Here is an 18,429-nt window from a genome sequence, read left to right on the forward strand (position 1 = left end):
CAGTGCATGAAATAAAACATTTGAACATCTAGCTTTCACACAAATCAAGTGTCTCTCTTTTCCCCTCCATGATTATTGGAATCCCCTCCAGAGCTTTGCAACACAAATAATGTCCACTTCAATCCTGTTATTATAAATCATGCAAGTAACTTCGGGTTGAAGAAATGTTTTTCGCAGACGTAATCATCGCTGATGATGAACCTTGCTTGACTCATCAAGATCAGTCGTTGATCATGTACATTTTCCATCAGTCTCTTGAAGGAAGTAAAATCCCACAAAACGGAGCCTCACGGCTGAACTCAAGTTATTAAGTGGCATGAATGCAGCCAAACATGCTCCTCTCTCAGACGGTTACAGGGCACATAATAACTTTGTCCTCCAGCAAGACGCTGACGATGAGGAAAACAAAGTAGAGCAGGAACATGAAGAAGCCGAGCACCTTGCTCATCCTCCACTTACAGGCCGCGATGGAGATGATGACAAAGAGGAGCATCAGGAAGAGGAGGACGATGGCACAAAAAAGGCCGTTGCTGCTCACCTCCACCGGCTTGAAGTCATTGATGAAGTTGTAGATGAGCCAAGGGAATGGCAGACTAGTGGGACAGTTAAAGTACATTAATGAGCTGGGGGGGGCAGCGGGTCATATCTTATCTCATTTCAACCTTCCACTTACCCCACAGTGATGTCAAAGATGTTCGAGCCTACTGAGCTAGACACAGCCATGTCACCGAGACCTTTTCGGGCCACGATCACACTGGTGATGAGGTCAGGGATGGAGGTGCCCGCTGCTAGAATAGTCAGACCCATGATCTCCTCTGTGATCCAAAATGTCTCTCCAACCTACAGGGAGGGCAAAGAAACATTTGATTTATGCATCCATCATTACAGTTAGGGTTCGACTTTTGTTGCTGATGAGTAACCAGTTCAGCCTTCTGGATAGACGTTCCCTGGCTTTGCGTGAAACACCTGCTCTGGGAGGGATCTTAGTTTTTTCGTCATCGGTAGTTATAGTGGTTTAACTGACGACGAGAGGGGACTTGATTATGGCAAATGTGAAAAGCCTAGGATGTCCTCTGTAAGGGCCACCAGGATCTGTCACAGTGGAATGTACGTCTTAAGAAATAAAGACCGAAAACATACAGAAGACAAAAATGAATTGCTGGGTCTCTGGTATATACAGTATGAATGCTCAGGGGCTGAAGTCATGATGCTATGGCTTCATCTTCATTTATTTATTAATATGAGCAACTGGGATATACTCCAGATCACCCGTGACCTCAATGACGATAAGTGGTATTGACCTTCCAGGACATGATGGCTCTCTTCAATGTCTGTCTTTTGCATTTGCACCATTAAAATAGAGTTGCGGGTTGATCTGGCTGTGGCTCAAGGCAGATTAGCCAGGGATTAGCAGCAGAGGTCATTTATTTAACACCCTGCTAGCAACTGTATGTAGTTCTAAAATTGACAGGGAAAGAATAGAAACAAAAAAGCATTTGTGTGTGTGTATGTCAGTTACCTGATGTGCCCACCACACCATCAGATAGGAGAAGAAAGCGATCCAACTGATAGCGCCAAGAAAGGTGATGGGGAAGAACCTTTCTGAGGTCTGAAACAACCAAAGAGAATACAAGTATCGATTGAGTTCATTTTCCTGACAGTAAGGTATGATGTAAGTAAGTGGACACATTTTTTATAGCCCAAATTTGACATGTGCTATATGAGAGAACATGATATTGTGTTGCAATGTGCCTTGTGTGAATTTTCACCTCTCTCCTGACATCAGGCAGTGTGAGCCAGAGAGGAAAGACAATCGGGAGGATGATGAGGTAAGTGATACGTTTCCTATTGGTGTCAGGCCAGGCCAGACTCAGAGGCTGATCTTCATCTTCCTCCTCTTCGCCACCCTGATGGAAAGCCCATTTACTAAACTGTATTTTCTGTTCACATTTCACAGCTATGTTTATTTGTTTCAAGATTCATCATGAAGCAAGGTGCAGACACCGTACCTCGTCTCCTATGACACCGTTCATGGGAGGCGTGACTTCCACTGCGACCTTGGTACTGGTGGGAATGGTTTTAATTGCTTGATGAAAGAACACAAAGAATAAAACATGTATTTAAAGAGAGAAAGAGGTGAAGCTTTGTTTTGTATCTGGGTTAGGGTTTACATACCTACCAATACTGACAAAGAATAATAATTCATTACATGCAAGAAGGTTAAAGTCATAAGATTATACTCGGTGGGTTCGAATCTGGACTTGTCAAAGTCAACTGGGACAAACGTCATCTCACTTGCAATCCAAGTGAGTGCAACAGTTTCGAAAATGGATGGATTGAAATTGAATAAGACTGTAACTCACCAACACCGTTGGCACTGACAGTCTGATCTTCTTTACATTGCTGTTTTGCCATTTTGTGAAGGATTGATGCCTTCTCTTTGAATCGTCCTGAAATCGGTACAAGAAAATTTTGTCTTGTGGTTGGATTGGTGCATTATGAGAAAAAGGTCTTCTTGTTGATACTTCTATATAACGACCTGGAGTTTGTCTTATTGAAATGTTCGAGAACAAATATCAGTATTTTGCTTAAACACACCTTCATTACTCAGAGGGTCCAGCGTGTGTATCATGAGCTGGAAAATGCTGTTTCTCATCAATGAGTTGTGCAGTGAAGCACAGCTACCTTCCCTCTGCAACCTTGGTTTTGCCTATAAAAATGCAAATGGGTTATAATATTCATTTGGGGGAAAAAAAAACAACTTTGCATACAACAAAGCCGACTCACCATCAGTTTGTTCTCATCATCTACAGCAGGGGGGTTAACCTGTAAGAGAAAAACAGAGGGAAAACAATGTTTGTGTCTACTCCCTCCAAATATTTACACAATTTCTCGTATTTGTTTTGCATACCACGAAGGGACACTGTCACGGATTGGGGCCCCATGAAAAAAAAAAAAAAAAAAGGAAAACTAAAAAACATTTTTGATACATCTATGCCAAGAATGACAGGAAGAAGAATTACATGTTTGTTCTTCAGATGGCATCAAGTACAAAAACTTGTGATTCTACCTGATGCCTTTCATACAGTCGAGACAGGCTTGGCTTGCTTTTTGTCCCTTGCTGGTCATTTCTGTATTAGACTATGTGTTGCGTAAATTCAGTGCACTTTGATTTTGTGTTACACACCACAGGTGGAACACAGATTCAGATTCATGGCCCTATTCATGCCCAGCACATGTCTAGCGAAAACCGTAGTCTAATTGTGCAAAAACTGACTTGCTGTGCACAACCGCAAGTACACTTCCATGGGTGGACGATGTCAAATTGGCCAGTGATCACAAATCAACACTGTGAAGTGACCTTCCAATACGATTGTTCGTGTCTGTGCGTTAACCTCCAAATTCACCAAAATTGTGCTGCAACTTAGACTCGCTCCAAGCTGGTCTAAGGTCTAGTCTACTTTTAGCCACCAAATTATCAGAGCATATACAATAAAAAGCCCTCGGTTCACAGGAATGCCAAGCATTGGACGGTACGATCTGCCAAATTCCCCAAAACAGTCAATCAATTTACTCCGGGATAAAAATTAAGATGCAGCAGTTTTTAGGCCGAGCACACGTGCGCTCTCTACAAAAATAAAACCTTCAGAGAGAAAGAAGCGCAAAGAGTGCTGCAACTCTTGAACTGGTGTCCAGCTAGAATCTCATTTATTTGCAAGTTTTGTGCACATTTTGTGCAACTGATTGAGAGCGTGCCGGGATGTGTGTTTGCTGTCGTCACTGAAGGTAAGAAGATGTTAAGGGGATAAAAGAGGATTGGTGTCTTCCGTGCTATCATTATGCAAACCAGTAGCTGCTCACCCTTTTTGCAACACAGAAACTGAAGTAGATATTAGCTTTGGTCTCCTAACAATGTCCCCAATGGTCATAACTTGAGGATGTTGCCAGTCTTAATTGTGGAGAGGTCTTCTTGCTCTCTACCCTTCTGTGTGCTGCTGTGATTCCCTCTACCACCAGAGAGCACCTGACTATTATTAGCGTCTTTAATGGGATTGAAGAGCATTAACCTTTGGGATTATTTAGCAGCAACCATTACATGAGGACAGGTGGACATCAAGCTCTTTTTGGAGGTGATGTTACATAATCAAAAGTACAGCTGATTCCCAGAAGGCAGCAAAAGCCACAGGACAGTTGAGCGGGTTTGAAAAATCATGGAAGTATACAGTATATCATTTGAATCACAACATAGTAGTGATATTAATAGTTATTACAAAAGTAAGTAATTCTTCTTGAGAATCAATTTGTTACTGGCAACTGTTGAGATCATCAGCAAGGATGGATGCCACAGATTCAAAGCATTGACTAGCGTCAAAGAGGTATAAATAATCTTGGTTTTGCATCAATTTTTGTTTGACCTTGTACCATGTCACACAGCACAATGACACTACATACACGTAATTTAGACTTCCACCATGAAGTGATTGAACAAGTGGATGTCAAGTGATTGCCTCTGTGAGTGTGTTATTAATACAAAACTAATCCACGGACAACATAAGTCACATGTAGAACAAAGCCAGCCACTGGCCCCGCAAATGAACGAAAGGGAATGGGCATCTTCATAATGTCAAATAGAAGACAATATGTGTTGAAAGATGAGAAAAACACTTCAAATAGTCTCTTCTGCCTTTTCTTAAGCTTTAAAATGCAAAGTGTGTTGATTAAACATCATTTAGAGAACTTTCCACCTAATGTCTGCAGATTAACCAAAGTGGCATCATTTAGCTGTTACACGAGCTCCATTGTGAATTACCTGGGTTGTTCTGCAGAACACAACAAACCAACAAATTGGGTTGTTGGGTTTTTTTTGGAGACAATTTGAACCCAGCAGCTTAAAGGGTATGTTCTTTAAATTCGCACGAAGAGGCCGTGGCTTGTCTTAGTGTCTGGTACTGTGTGACATAAGGCAAACATTTGTCTCCTTGTACAAAATAATTCACACGACTTTGAGCTTCTGTTAATTACTGAGTGGTGTATCAACACCTTGTGTTCTCTTGGCTCATTACCCTGTCTGGCCTCGTAAAGGGTATTGCGAGAAACACAATCTCTCAGATGCACGACATTTGCAAAATATCTGCTAATGACTTTTAAGTGTATTTGGGAACATATTTTGACAATTTGAATTCAAATAAAAAAAAATGCTTTGTAGCGTGTGGTTGGATGAGCAGAGGAATGAATAAAAGGATGATGAGTAGTAAATATAAGGATGGGTGGATTTCAGGATTTATGGATGGATAGATGAAAATAGGGTGGATGGACGGTTGAAAGGAAATGATGACAGATGGATCATGTACAGTTGGTTCGGTTGTATAAATGTAATGATGGCTCCAGAAACCAACAAATCCATCTATTGATTGATTGGTTGCTTGATTGGGTTGATAGATAACCAAAGATGTATGGATAAAGACATGTAGAGATGGGCGGATAAAATGAGGAAGAGAATATGGATGAATGGATGAACAGATGGGCAGATCAATAGTGTGATAAAGGGATAGACAAGTGGATTTAGGGACTGTTCGGAAGATGGATGGATGGACGGACGGACGGATGGATGGGTGAAGGGAATGAATGATGGATTTAGGGACAATTCAATGAAAGTAGGATTGAATGTGGGAAAGGATGATTTATGGAAAAGCAAAGCAACAAGGTGATCGTCGGACAAACACGGAGAGACGGATCGGTTGGACAAACAGTATGAATGGATAGTGAGTAGAACGAACAAATGTGTTGATGAACTGATGAATGAGAATCTGGCTCTCGGTGTGGATAAACAGGTGGACAGGTGAAGGGAATGACAGATGGCTTAAGGGACAAAATGTGTAAAAAAGTAAAAAGCAAAAAAAAAAAAGTCTTGAATAGGTAAGGATGGATGGACATATGGACCAACAAACAAATGGACAGATAGGCTGAATCAATGGATATCTTGAAGGAACGGACATACCTTGGGTGCAGTCTCGATTATGTTCACCTGGTTGCTGCCCAGTAACCTTTTGATGACCAGTTCTACTTTGGCGTTGAACTTCATGAAAGTCACATAGCTGAAGTAGCACATGAGCAGGGCGATACTTTCCTTCAATGTGATTTGATTATCCAGAAAGAAGTAGATGAGCATGAGCAAGCCAATAATGTAGAAGGAGACATCTCTGAACAGAGGCCACCAGGTGAGGTTCAGCACCTCTTTGGAGAAGATGGCGCACATGCCGATCACAAACAAAATGTTAAAGACGGCCGAGCCGACAATGGTGCCGATGCCCACGTTACTGTGGGAAACAAAGACTCCTATGACGGAGGTGAACAACTCTGGAGCCGAGCCGCCCGCCGCCATGAAGGTGGCTCCTGCTACATCATCAGAGATCTCCAGCTTTTCGGTAATGACTGTTAGGGCTGGGACAAAGAATTCATCGCACACAATGGCTAAGGCTATAAACATGTACAACATCCCCATCATATGCAACACCACAAAGCCTTGGCGTCTGTCCTCCACGCTAAAGTAGTCTGTAGGGTAGTCCCCGTGATTCATCTCAATTTCTGATGTTTGTTGGTCACCCCCGGGGTTGGACTCGTTCTGGTGCTCCAGGAGAGTTCTTTGGGGCACCTCTTCATCTCCTGAACCCTCCGATTCAGGCTCACTGGGCACCTCCGTGGTGACGAGAGACAAGGCACTCCATGAACACACTGTGCATACCACCACCATGCTGAAGATCAAGCCAAGAATTCGCCCCGGCCGCAGTTTTCTCTTCACACCCTGGTAGCGGTGCCTCATGCAGCTATGAGGAGGTCCGAGAAGCGGAGCAAAGCTGGTCGAATCCATGGTGTCTTGACTTCTTGGCAGGAAGTAGTCCATCATCTTTGGTTCTCAGGCAGAGTGGATGGGTTGATGGTGCTGTTGGCTCTAAGGGCGAGGATCTGACAGGCCACACTGGTTCACCGATTGGTTTGCATGTTGTTTCTCCTTTTAAATCCAATGGAGGTCCTTGAGTCGGATTCCGGGGTCCACCCCATTTAAAGGCTTCCTCATATTACTCCCTGGACAGTGGATGAAAAAACAACATTGTAATTCAGAGGAATTGTCATTATACGTATGACCAAAAATGTGATGAGAACCAGTACAAGAGATGTTAGGTGACACAATTCTATTTTTTGTGAAGATTGCAAATAACGCTCAGTTTTGCATGACACCGACTAAGTTGAATTGATCACATGTGCACGACGTCATACCGAGCGCTCGTGATAATCAATATTTATCAATAAAAAAATATTAATAAGGGTCCTCAATATAAAGCAATGTAGATGGTCACCGATGCGACTACATTTTGACAAAAATTAACATTGGTAAATTTCTTTAATACTGATCGTGTCAGATCTGAGCATTACTTGTGTTATACAATCTCATTAGATTCAAGTGCAAAGATGTGGCCCTTTGACCCTGTACAATCTATAGCAGAGACAACAAATAAACTTAAAAGATGACATCAAATGTTAAATAATGATTAAAAAAAGGGTTGTGACTAGTCAATACTACCACACTTTTTTGCGTGTCTAATTCATTGGTGGTCAAAAGAACGTAGGGAATATTAGTTATTTTATGAAGCCATTGATTTTTTTTTTTTTAACTTACATGTGTGCTGAATTGTAATCAGCAAGACAAACGAGAAGTTTGTCATTGACAGCCGATAGAGACTGATAAAGCGTGCATAGAAAAAAATAATACAGGTTCTTTTTCTCATACGAGATTATATGGAGGCAAATTGAGTGCATTTTCAACACCAATTTTCAGCACTTATTTTAGTGCTTGCAATCAGGGGAGTTATACTGTCCATATTCTGTGTCTGCAGCAGCCTTCTTAACATTGTGCTGAGAACCCGTGAGCATTTGACATTAGTCAAAGCTTATTAGGAGGCTCGCTAATCCCTGATAAGATATACTTAGATAAGCCACACAGTCAGCACACTACTGCTTGAAAAATACACAGTCACAAATCAAATGTCAACTCTAGGATCAAAACTAAAATAAGAACATAACTTTCAAACTTCATCAATTAACCCTCAATTAAGAAAAATATGATCATAGAAGCAAATGAGAAGAACAGCATACACATTCAAAAATAAAACACACACAAATATGCAGATAATATTACTGGAAGAAATCCTCACCTGAGTTGGAGGTTGCTCTGCCAGTTGGCCTGAAGATGGAAAAATATTCCAACCCCTCTCAAAAAAGTCCCGATCGAATTTCTAAAACTGCCAATGGTAAATCCTCGGTGAGATCTTCACCACGAGAAGTTCTGAAGTGAACAAGCTGAGTGCCAACTGCCAAATGCTCCTCCCACTCTCGCTCTCTATTCCTCCCACTTAGAACCTGCCTCCCTCCTTCTTCTCCATCTCCCTGTTCCTCCCCCCTTCCATTCAAATCCAACGTCTGCACCGCTTGCCACCTCACCCCGCCACACCTGCTCTTCATCCTCACACCCAAGTCAGTGCATGTTGTCAATCTCAACCAGCTTAGAGCACAATAAAGCTGTGGCCCATCGTGTCATCAAGTCAATGGCCTGTGCACAAGGGCCCAGCAGATGTAACAGCAAACTTCATCAGGAATGATTAACTAGAACAGAGATCAAATTTTTGGGAACTGAGAGCTACTTATTGGGTCCTACTGAAAAGGCAAATAGTACAGAAATGTGCTCAAATCATCTTTATTGATGCATTATTGATAATAACTTAACTATTCATTATTGATTAATGTCATGTTCATTTAACAATTTTCTCCCCAGACCACAGAGGGATTTAAATAACTTGGCCTTTTGTCTCACCTCTCCTACTGTTTCTATCCAATTAAACAGGAGCATACTTAATGGAGTGGCCCTCTCACTTTCCCTTCCAGCAAATGGCGCTGGGGAGGGCTTAGGGAAAGATTGGCTCCATCCTGAGCCTGCCACGACCCCCGTCAAAATCCTCTTCCATCTGGGAAGACATTAACAGTAAGTAGAGGAGGACTAACCTATTTGTCCTCACTATGCATTCTGGTGTTGGTGAATACCATTTCACAACCTGAGGTAACTTTTCATTTGATCTACAACGCTTGAAGGCAGTAGTTGCTATATTAAGGCCCGTGCAATGTCCTGTTAGGGCTAAACTTGTTATCTAACCAAGCAAACTAAGCTACCTTTCCTTCAAGGTAGCCTGTGGTAGAGCAGATCGCCTGGGTGACCTGAAATAAAAATAAATCTCTTCCCATGCAAGACAAACCACACTTGACTTTGTCTACCAGAAGAAGCATGCAAGCATTTTATCTCTCTGGGTTAAGCCAAAAGGGAAGAGTACTTGTGACTTGCTTATTCAAGTAATAAAAAGTGAATGTTCAATTTGATAGTTATTTTGTCCCATTACTTTTGGTTCATTAAAGAGCAGGAAGCATATAGACAAACTGCTGTGATTCCTGTACCGTTCAAATATGAGAATTGAATTTGCAAATACAAGTCTGCATGCTTCCATGTTTTGGCCTGCAGAAGGTCATGCTGGCTCTGACTCTCCACAAACTCCTGTTACTATATAGTGAAGATTTTTTTAGGGTGGGAGGGAAACAAGGATTGATCTTGGTAGCTCAGAAAAAATAATACAATGACTTCTGGCATGTGTATATCTTTTTTTATTAGGCACAAAAACAATTGCATGATACAAAAATGGCAATGTAACCTTTGACAATTTAGTGCATCTTGTTGAGGAGAATAAGCAGCATTCGCCAGTTTGCAACACCGGCTTCTAATCACAGTTGTTGATTGCTATTTCTTCAGTCTAACTGTCTCTAGGAAAGAAATCAACCCGGGTTCGTGCCACCTCAGAGGACAATTAACTCCTCTTCCTGATTACAAAAATGATCTTAAAGCAAATTACCCACCATGTTATGCCCACATGATTTGGGTCCTCACCATTTAAGTGCTTCTTTCTCCATCTCAAACGTCTACTCAGAACGTCTAGCCACAGCACTTGGCTTTCTTCCCATAGCTGTCCACCACTTCCGGTGTGACGCTCTCGTCTTCGCCGACATCCTCAGTGACAGCTTTGCCAACCAGCTGGAAGATGTCCTCAGCCGCTACGCCCATGGGCTCTGCCACCTTCACTGTCAACATGTCTAGACTGATGACTGTTCCTTTGGTGATCTTCACCTTGGCCACCACTGACTTCCCCAGCTGCATATAAAAATAAAAAATAAAAAAAAAAGGCATGTCATCACCATCTGTTTTACAAATGCAATGTTATCAGAATCAATAAATCAGATACAATTTTATCTGCAAGGTAAGCGTATCAGAAAGATTTTTCCTGGATTATTGTTATTAACTGGTTACTTTTGTTTATTTGGTATTATTTAGTGATTAAAAATAATTAAACAACAGTTAGGTAAAATCACCCAATCTTTCTAGCATTCATCTTTCAGGAAGGACTAGGACTAGAGAAATTAGAGATTACGTTTGAGAGCCAGAAACAAGAAGATTTGGACAATTTTTCTTCATAAAATGTCTCAAAAGGACTACCCGAAGTAGAGTTTATATTTTACGCCCAGCAATTGCAATAATCTCATCAAGCAGAGTGGTGAAACGGCACCTTGTCGCGACACGGCTTCTCACAAGGTAGCATCTTCTTGAGACCACTTCCCAGTGCCCTCTCCACCAGTCGGATGGAACGAACCAGCTCAGCCAGCTCAGAAGGCACCAGAGATGCCGCGTGGTCACTTCCTTTCCAGGTCTTGTCCAATGTAATGTGACGCTCTACAATCTTTGCTCCCAGAGCAACAGCCGCCACTGAAATACTGATTCCAGACTCGTGGCCGGAATACCCAATCGGAATATCAGGGAATTCTTTCTGGTATTCCTGTTGGCGACAAGTGGTTTGACAATAAGTCCTGCTTGTACCACCTCATTACATCAGGTTATCGTCATTTGTGTTGTATTTACCGTGATCACTTTGAGGTTGACATCCTCAGGCTCAAGGGGGTAGGCACTGGTACACTGCAGGATGGCAAAATTTTCATTGTGCTCCTTCACCGTTTTGTACACCCGCCGCATGGTCTCCATAGACTGCATCCCACTGGACACAACCATGGGACGCCCTGACACAAGAAGTGGAAAAGCATTGTGATTTCCAGTCATTTCCCCTTGCATCAATCAAATAATGACATGATTTGAAATCATCATTTTTGGGCAAAAACGTAAGTGCATAATTTTCCGAGAAGAACACCAATCGTAGCGCTATGGTTGGGGATCACTGACTACCGGTAAAATAAATGACTACTTATCAAATGCATGCCGTCCCTATAGCTTCAGAAAAAGACAACAATAACTAAGTATAATTACTTGTTCACACCTGGACATTTAAGAGTTGACTTCTGAGAACATTTGACAGTGTTGCTAACTAGAACAGCAGCAGCTTCCAAATGTTCTTAAACAGTCAATCAAATTATAGAGTGAAGATTTGTGGGGTAAAATGAATCCATGACATTATATGACAATATCTTAATGCCAATTAGAACCTTGCAGTGCTGACATGGGATCGGGCCAAAATGTTGTGTGTCCACGTTCAGGGACATAAAACACCCACTGTGACATTCAAGTTGAAGCCAAAACTACAATTTTCATGCTAATTTTGTTCCTAATGAAAGAAAATTGAGCACAAATAAATTATGCAACTGACCAAATACATTTTTCATGAACACTAACTAGTTGAGGAAATGTTGGACTTTGGAACTGTTGACTGAATTAACTCTCAATTTGGGTTTTCCCACCTTTCTTGGCAGTCTTCTCTAGGTAAGGGAAGTTGTTGGTGTCTCCTGAGCCCACTTTAAAGAAAGGCACATTTAGCTCGTGAAGGAATTCGACCGCCATCTAAAAGGTGCAGGATGGAATATATGTATTATCTACTCAATTGTTCATAAAGCCGTCAAATACATTGAGTGACCTACCTCATCCATCCCTGAAGCAGTGAAGAAGATCCCCACTTCTTTTGCATACTTCTGCAGTTCCTTGTACTGCTCATGGTTGAACTCTAGGTGGCGTTTGTGTTCTCCATAGGTATCCCCCCACGAGTGTTTGGCCTTGTATGGACGCTCTAATGCACGTTTGTTAAACTTGTGCTCCAACTCACTTTTTTGGAACTTGGCACAATCAGCACCACAGTCCTGTTAAAGGGCATTCAAATTAAGACGAGCTGCATTTTGAGAATGACGTGAATCAAGGCGTAACATCAACAAGTATTAGCACAAATATGAATGCAATGTGTGCAGGATAGGGAGGAGACCCGTGATAAGGTGTGTTTTTAACACAAGACAATTAAAACGTCACAAGCGAACTGTCAAGCAGACTGGGAGCTTTAGCCATGAGACCATTTTGAAATGACTTGAGTTTTATACGAATTAACCCATATGAGGTTCAACACAAAAAGCGTTTTTGGTTGCATGTCCGACGAACAGTTTTTACCTTTGCCATTTTGATCATTTTTTTAGCAAGCTCGATGTCCCCCTGATGGTTTTGCCCTATTTCAGCGATAATGAAGCACGGGTAGTTGGCTCCGATCATCCTACCGGGGCAAAGTTCAAACTTTAAAGGCATGTTGACGAGAGGAAAATGAAAACCAAAACACTAAACTAACGATGAATGAAATTGCTCGGGGAAGTTGGTCTTCTCATGAACTCAGGAACGCCGACCCGGAAAAGTAACAGTGACGCATTTCCCGGAAGTGTCGTTTTATTCCCCCCTCCCAAGACACGTATTATAACATATATTGTTATACAGTGTGATATTTATTTTCTGTAGTGTACGTTTTTTTTTTTAATCTAATACAGCTACTTGTGTTGGTGATTTAATGCATCATGCCGGTGCAGAAGAGATTTGGTGTTTACCCCGTGCACGCAAAAAATTGCAATTTTATATTTATCATTTTTCCTATCAGCAGTTAGAAATTGCTTGATAAAAACTCTTTTCATTTGAAAAGATATTGTTTTTGATTTTGTTAATAAAATTATGTGGCAGCAGACAATAGTATGTAAAAGTAAGACATAATCTAGTGCATCTGCCAATTTGGTTTCAGACCGCAAAAAGCAGCTGGTCTAACCCGAAAGGCAGGTGGTGTTTGCCAAGCAAAATTTATTACCACAACAGTGCACAAAGGCGTCTACTTGATCAGGTCACAGCCCTCTTTTGCATATTATGCAACCCGTCAGACATTACTATTATAAAATCACAAGGGTGACAATTGATATTTCTCGCAGTAAGCAATAATATAATAGTACAGATTACTATTTTTCTCCATTCTGGTCACAGCAAGCTACAGTTTATCCAAACAGTCCTTAGGCAAGAGGCAAGGGTACACCCTGGAATGGTCGCAAAAGTACATAGACATTCACACCTAAGGACAATTAGCATGGATATGCATGTTTTAGGAATATACAATACACAAAGCAAATTAAAAAATCCCTTTTTTCTCACAGTTAGCTAGAGTAGGCTATGGGCAAAAAAATTCTATGATCCCTCTTACTGAATTTGCCCATCTCATGAAACATAAGTAAAGATTGGGTGCTGTTTATGGCTGGTGCAACTTCTACTCTGGAGCGACTTATAGTTCGGAAAATACGGTAATAGTATTTAATTGAAGCAAATTTGTACATTCCATTGACAATTTGAAACATTTAATACAAGCTGCTGACTTCTGAGCAATGATTATACACTCACAACTTTGTTGGTACTACGTTCTGGGAGAAATCCCCTCCAAAAACGATGAGACGTATTTTGGAAAATATCTAAAGACCATCCACCACCTCTGGTGTGACGCTCTCATCTTCGCCGACATCCGCAGTGAGAGTTTTGCCCACCAGCTGGAAGATGTGCTCAGCTGCTACGCCCATAGGCTCTGCCACCTTCACTGCCAACATATCTGGACTGAGGACAGTTCCTTTGGGGATCTTCACCTTGGCCACCACAGACTTCCCCAGCTGGGCAAAAAGTGTAAATCATAAAAATTGACTTTTTGAGACGAAACACAATATTCCCTGAACAGCCTAATAATCATTAAGTAAAAAGACTGTAGGGACAGACCAATAATTGCAGCCGATTTAAGGGATGTTGCTCTCTGGACATTAGCAAAGATCATTTATGAATGTAGGAGACATTGTTTCCTTATCCTGACGGCAGTACTATAATATCTCACCTTTCTGTGGAATGGCTCCTCGCAGGGTAACCTCCTCTTGATTCCAGTTCCCAGTGCGAGCTCCACCAATCGGATGGACCGAATCATCTCAGCCAGTTCAGAGGGCTCCAGAGAACCTGCGTGGTCACTTCCCCTCCAAGTCTTGTCCAGTGTGACGTGACGCTCTACAACCTTTGCCCCCATGGCAACAGCCGCCACTGAAATAATGATTCCAGACTCGTGGCCAGAATAGCCAATTGGAATATCAGGAAATTCTTTCTGGTATTCCTATTGATGACAAGTGGTTTGACAATAAGTCATTCTTCTCTCTCATTATTCAATTGGATTTTGGTCCTTTTGGTTATATTTACTTTGATCACTCTGAGGTTGACATCTTGAGGCTCAAGAGGGTAGGTGCTGGTACACTGGAGGATGGCAAAGTTGTGGTTATGATCCTTCACTGTCTTGTACGCTCGACGTATCGTCTCCATGGACTGCATTCCAGTGGACACCACCATGGGACGTCCTGACGCACGCACGCACGCACGCACACACACACAACTTTAGTCAACTTTGTAATGGAATTCTTAGGGCAACCAATCAGCAACCATGTTAATAATAATAATAATACATTTTATTTGTAAAGCGCTTTTCATAAAAGAATCTCAAAGTGATGCAGAAATAAGACTAGCAATAAAAAAAACACACAAGAAACTAGAAAGCTCTCCTGGACCACCAACACTGCATCGCTGGTGAAGAAAGCTCAGCACCGCCTGTACTTCCTACAGAAACTCAGGCGAGCAGGTGCTCCACCAGCCATCATGACCACCTTCTACCGTGCCACTGTTGCGAGCATCTTCTCCAGTTATGTCGCTGTGTGAGGTGGTAGCTGCACTGACTACAACGTGAAGGTGGGAAACGTAATATCCATCTCTTTGTGTGTCTTAACGTGAAGAAATTGACAATAAAGCAGACTTTGAATAAAGGCATAAAAGCATAAAAGCACAAAGGCGATAGAAGACACCTAAGAGGAGCCGGCCGGGGAAATCCTTTCTAAATAGAAAGGTTTTAAGTCCCTTTTTTTGTCCACAGACTGGGGTTGACGTAGGTGCGCAGGGAGAGAGTTCCAGATGTGGGGGGGTCTCCCATGGTTAAGAATTATGATGTATAAAAGGGGTAGGAAAAAACAAGCAATAGCTTCTTCCTTCTCCATTTTTGAACATGTTGATTTATTTAACTTCTTGGCATAACATGGAATTATGTGAAAATGTGAAAAAAAAGATTTGGTGTTTGTTTGATCTCATGTTCAAAAATAAACTTTATCACGTCACAGTTATAGAAACAATCAAAACTATACTATATCGTGTATATGTTTTTAATAACAGGACAAAAACATAAATATATATCACCTTTCTTGGCAACCATTTCCAGATAAGGAAAATTGTTGGTGTCTCCTGAGGCCACTTTGATGAAAGGTACGTTAATCTCATGGAGAAACTCTACCGCCATCTAAAATGTTCAATCATTAACGTGAAACATAAAGACTAAACCCAGCAAATAAACCAAGTGATACGGTACCTCATCCATCCCTGAAGCAGTGAAAAAGATCCCCACTTCCTTTGCATACTTCTGCAGCTCCCTGTACTGCTCATGGCTAAACTCCAGATGACGTTTGTGTTCCCCATAGGTATCTCCCCACGAGTTTTTGGTTTTGTAAGGACGCTCTAAAGCACCTTTGTTAAACTTGTGTTCCAGCTCACTTTTCTGGAACTTGGCGCAGTCAGCACCACAGTCCTGTAAGTACATTTGGAATGGATGAGACAGACAGACGCACTCACAGTATACATACAAAACATACTAAGTAGGTACAGTACAAACACCCACACACATTTGTAATATCATCAATTCTAATCTTACCTGTTGCAAACAATAGTGAACAGTGAAACAAATGGTCACTTATTACCTTTGCCATTTTGATCATTTTCTTGGCTATCTCAATGTCTCCTTGATGATTTTGCCCAATTTCCGCAATAACAAAACATGGATGATCTCCTCCAATCATCCTACCAGGACACAGCTCAAACGTCACAGGCATTTTGCCAAATGAGTTTCAGTACAATTATAAGCTTGCGTCAACGAGGTCTTATGAACAGGACACGTTGCAGTGTCGAAGGAGGACGCAGTCGCGGTGTAATTGCCTATTTAAGCAACAATGGGCGTAGTTTTCAGAGGTGGGGCCATGGGGGTGGTTACTTTCATACAAGGTCAATGTACTAAACTGTTGTCTGGTTCTTGTAACCTTCCTCTTTTTGTGTGTTTATTTTGTCATATTCTAATTGCCATGGAGCTGCTTTTATGTCTTTTTTATACTTTGATGTCACCTTTATTCTGTCAGGCCTGATGCCTCACACCATATCTATACGCTCGGGTGACTGTGACGAGTTGTCAGTCTCTCAAGCTTTCTTCCGGGGAGAATGTCTAGTTTTCTTTCATGTATGTCTTCTGTGTCCAGCCCTGCTATGCGTTGATACTTTGTAACGACTTTTACTTTTCAAATTCGCTTCTGGGTCCAAATGTTGCTCCACATGTGCCAAAATTATGGAGAAAGCCCACAATGCAAAGAAAAAAAAGCTTCCTTTGCCTGGCGGATGGACATGCAATCAATACACCACTCTTCTCCCCAATGTTCTCATATCACTCCGCCCAGCAAAACGGTGCCGCACAACAGCAACCTTCACCTTACGCAAAAGGGTCCATTGTTGTCACGTCAGAACGGATTAATGCATTTTCCATTATTTCTTATGGAAAGAATTGAATCGGAGTACAGTTGTCTGGAACAAATCATGGTCGAAGTCAGAGCTTCGATTGTACGACAGGCTGGCTTTAACTGTGGCAGCAAGTGCAGCTCCAACAAGGAAGTTCAAAATATCAGATAATGTTTAACAGACATTTCCCCCTAAAAGAAAGCCAGCTCTTGGACATGTTGTATCTCACAAAAGACACTGCCTCCATAAAATTTTTGTTAATATGTTATTTTTGATCTTGCCAAGAGACAAGACAGAAATGATAACACTTTCCTCATTCCGAATCAGTTTTATTGGCCAGGTTTGTGCATGCCAAACAAAGACTTTGACTCCGGATGATCTCAGCCTTTGTACAAACTTTACAGTCTACAGTCTAATTTAAAGTCTACTTCTGGAGAATGAGCTTGCCTTGTTGGACGTATCAGTTTGCAACCCCAAAACAGCACTTAAACGGTCTGTCAGTTGCCCGCCCCTCGCCAGAAACGAGTTCTGCTACAGGGCCACCTACAGTTTTTGGGACACCTGTGACTCGTGGACAGCCTGCTCAGGTGAATCCCTCAAAGCACACTGACTCCAACCAGTTTGCTGCCACGCTGCGGTTGAGGGCTTACCTGTTACCTGATTATGTCAATGTGAAGTATGTTGCCTCCCCAACACTCCGGCTTACTAGCTTGAAGCTAATTACAAAGCCCAGTTAAACTTGTTTCCCTGTCTCCAGTTTAGTACCAATGCTCCGCTCGCCCACTGAAACACTGCTTCTGAAGTTTGATGTCGAGATGATCTCCATCATTTGATAATTCTTTTTGGAAATTATTTTGCCTTGTGCTGTGCCTGGCTTTCACGAGCAAAACGCCTCCGATCTCTTCGCAGTGGAGAGGCCACGTCTCTGGACTTGACAAAGGACCACCTTCGTCTTTAACTTACATGATATCCAACCACTACAATCTCAAATGACCAAGATACATCCACTGAGGCTCTGGGTGGAGCTTTCAGTCCACTCAATACGACAGTGAAAGCATCGCCCGGAGTTCCGTGGACCTCCGAATTGAGATGACCTCCGTGAAGGAGAGCGTGCTTTTTCATCATGTGTGGCCAGGGTGAAAACACAATTATTTTCTGGTGCTACCGGTCTCTTGTCTCTTCACCACAAGATTGTGATAATGCTTTGGTCTACTGACGTCGAACATTCCTAGCTGAGTGTTCTATGAAAAAAAAACAACAACATTGACACCAGGCTATTCATTAATTGTATAAAGAAACAAGAAAACATTAGTTTTAATGAAAACGTTCACCTTCATACAAAGACCATGGCACGACTCACAGTTGAACTTTGATGAACACGGATGTGCTTGTAAAATGCTCAATCAGATTTTTTTTTATTTACAAAGGGCGCCACT

At 41.8% G+C, this 18,429-nt stretch overlaps 3 protein-coding genes across 4 annotated transcripts; all 3 read right to left on the reverse strand.

Moving 5' to 3' along the window:
• Positions 1-343: 343 nt before the first annotated feature.
• On the reverse strand, positions 344-6,904 carry slc24a2b (solute carrier family 24 member 2b). 2 transcript variants are annotated; one of them, XM_085911842.1, is made up of 9 exons: positions 5,999-6,904; positions 2,788-2,826; positions 2,599-2,710; positions 2,364-2,450; positions 2,010-2,086; positions 1,770-1,907; positions 1,520-1,609; positions 674-840; positions 344-593 (listed from the first exon to the last, which is right to left on the reverse strand). In XM_085911842.1, the coding sequence occupies exons 1-9, from the start codon at positions 6,902-6,904 to the stop codon at positions 344-346; spliced, it is 1,866 nt and encodes a 621-aa protein (XP_085767968.1). The 2 variants fall into 2 exon arrangements, with proteins under 2 accessions (XP_085767968.1, XP_085767967.1); XM_085911841.1 differs by having other exon boundaries at positions 2,364-2,476; positions 2,595-2,710.
• Positions 6,905-9,686: 2,782 nt separating this feature from the next.
• On the reverse strand, positions 9,687-12,791 carry LOC147056851 (N-acetylneuraminate-9-phosphate synthase-like). Its single transcript, XM_085912261.1, has 6 exons — positions 12,524-12,791; positions 12,010-12,225; positions 11,833-11,932; positions 11,006-11,160; positions 10,656-10,922; positions 9,687-10,243 (listed from the first exon to the last, which is right to left on the reverse strand). The coding sequence occupies exons 1-6, from the start codon at positions 12,653-12,655 to the stop codon at positions 10,028-10,030; spliced, it is 1,086 nt and encodes a 361-aa protein (XP_085768387.1). The 5' UTR covers positions 12,656-12,791; the 3' UTR covers positions 9,687-10,027.
• Positions 12,792-13,172: 381 nt separating this feature from the next.
• Positions 13,173-16,448, reverse strand: LOC147056852 (N-acetylneuraminate-9-phosphate synthase-like). The gene is made up of 6 exons (XM_085912263.1): positions 16,192-16,448; positions 15,807-16,022; positions 15,638-15,737; positions 14,600-14,754; positions 14,250-14,516; positions 13,173-14,034 (listed from the first exon to the last, which is right to left on the reverse strand). The coding sequence occupies exons 1-6, from the start codon at positions 16,321-16,323 to the stop codon at positions 13,843-13,845; spliced, it is 1,062 nt and encodes a 353-aa protein (XP_085768389.1). The 5' UTR covers positions 16,324-16,448; the 3' UTR covers positions 13,173-13,842.
• Between the last annotated feature and the right edge of the window lie 1,981 nt (positions 16,449-18,429).

This window comes from Syngnathus leptorhynchus, chromosome 5 (assembly GCF_054491065.1).
Source record: "Syngnathus leptorhynchus isolate UIUO chromosome 5, UIUO_Slep, whole genome shotgun sequence".
NCBI classification, from domain to species: Eukaryota; Metazoa; Chordata; class Actinopteri; order Syngnathiformes; family Syngnathidae; genus Syngnathus; species Syngnathus leptorhynchus.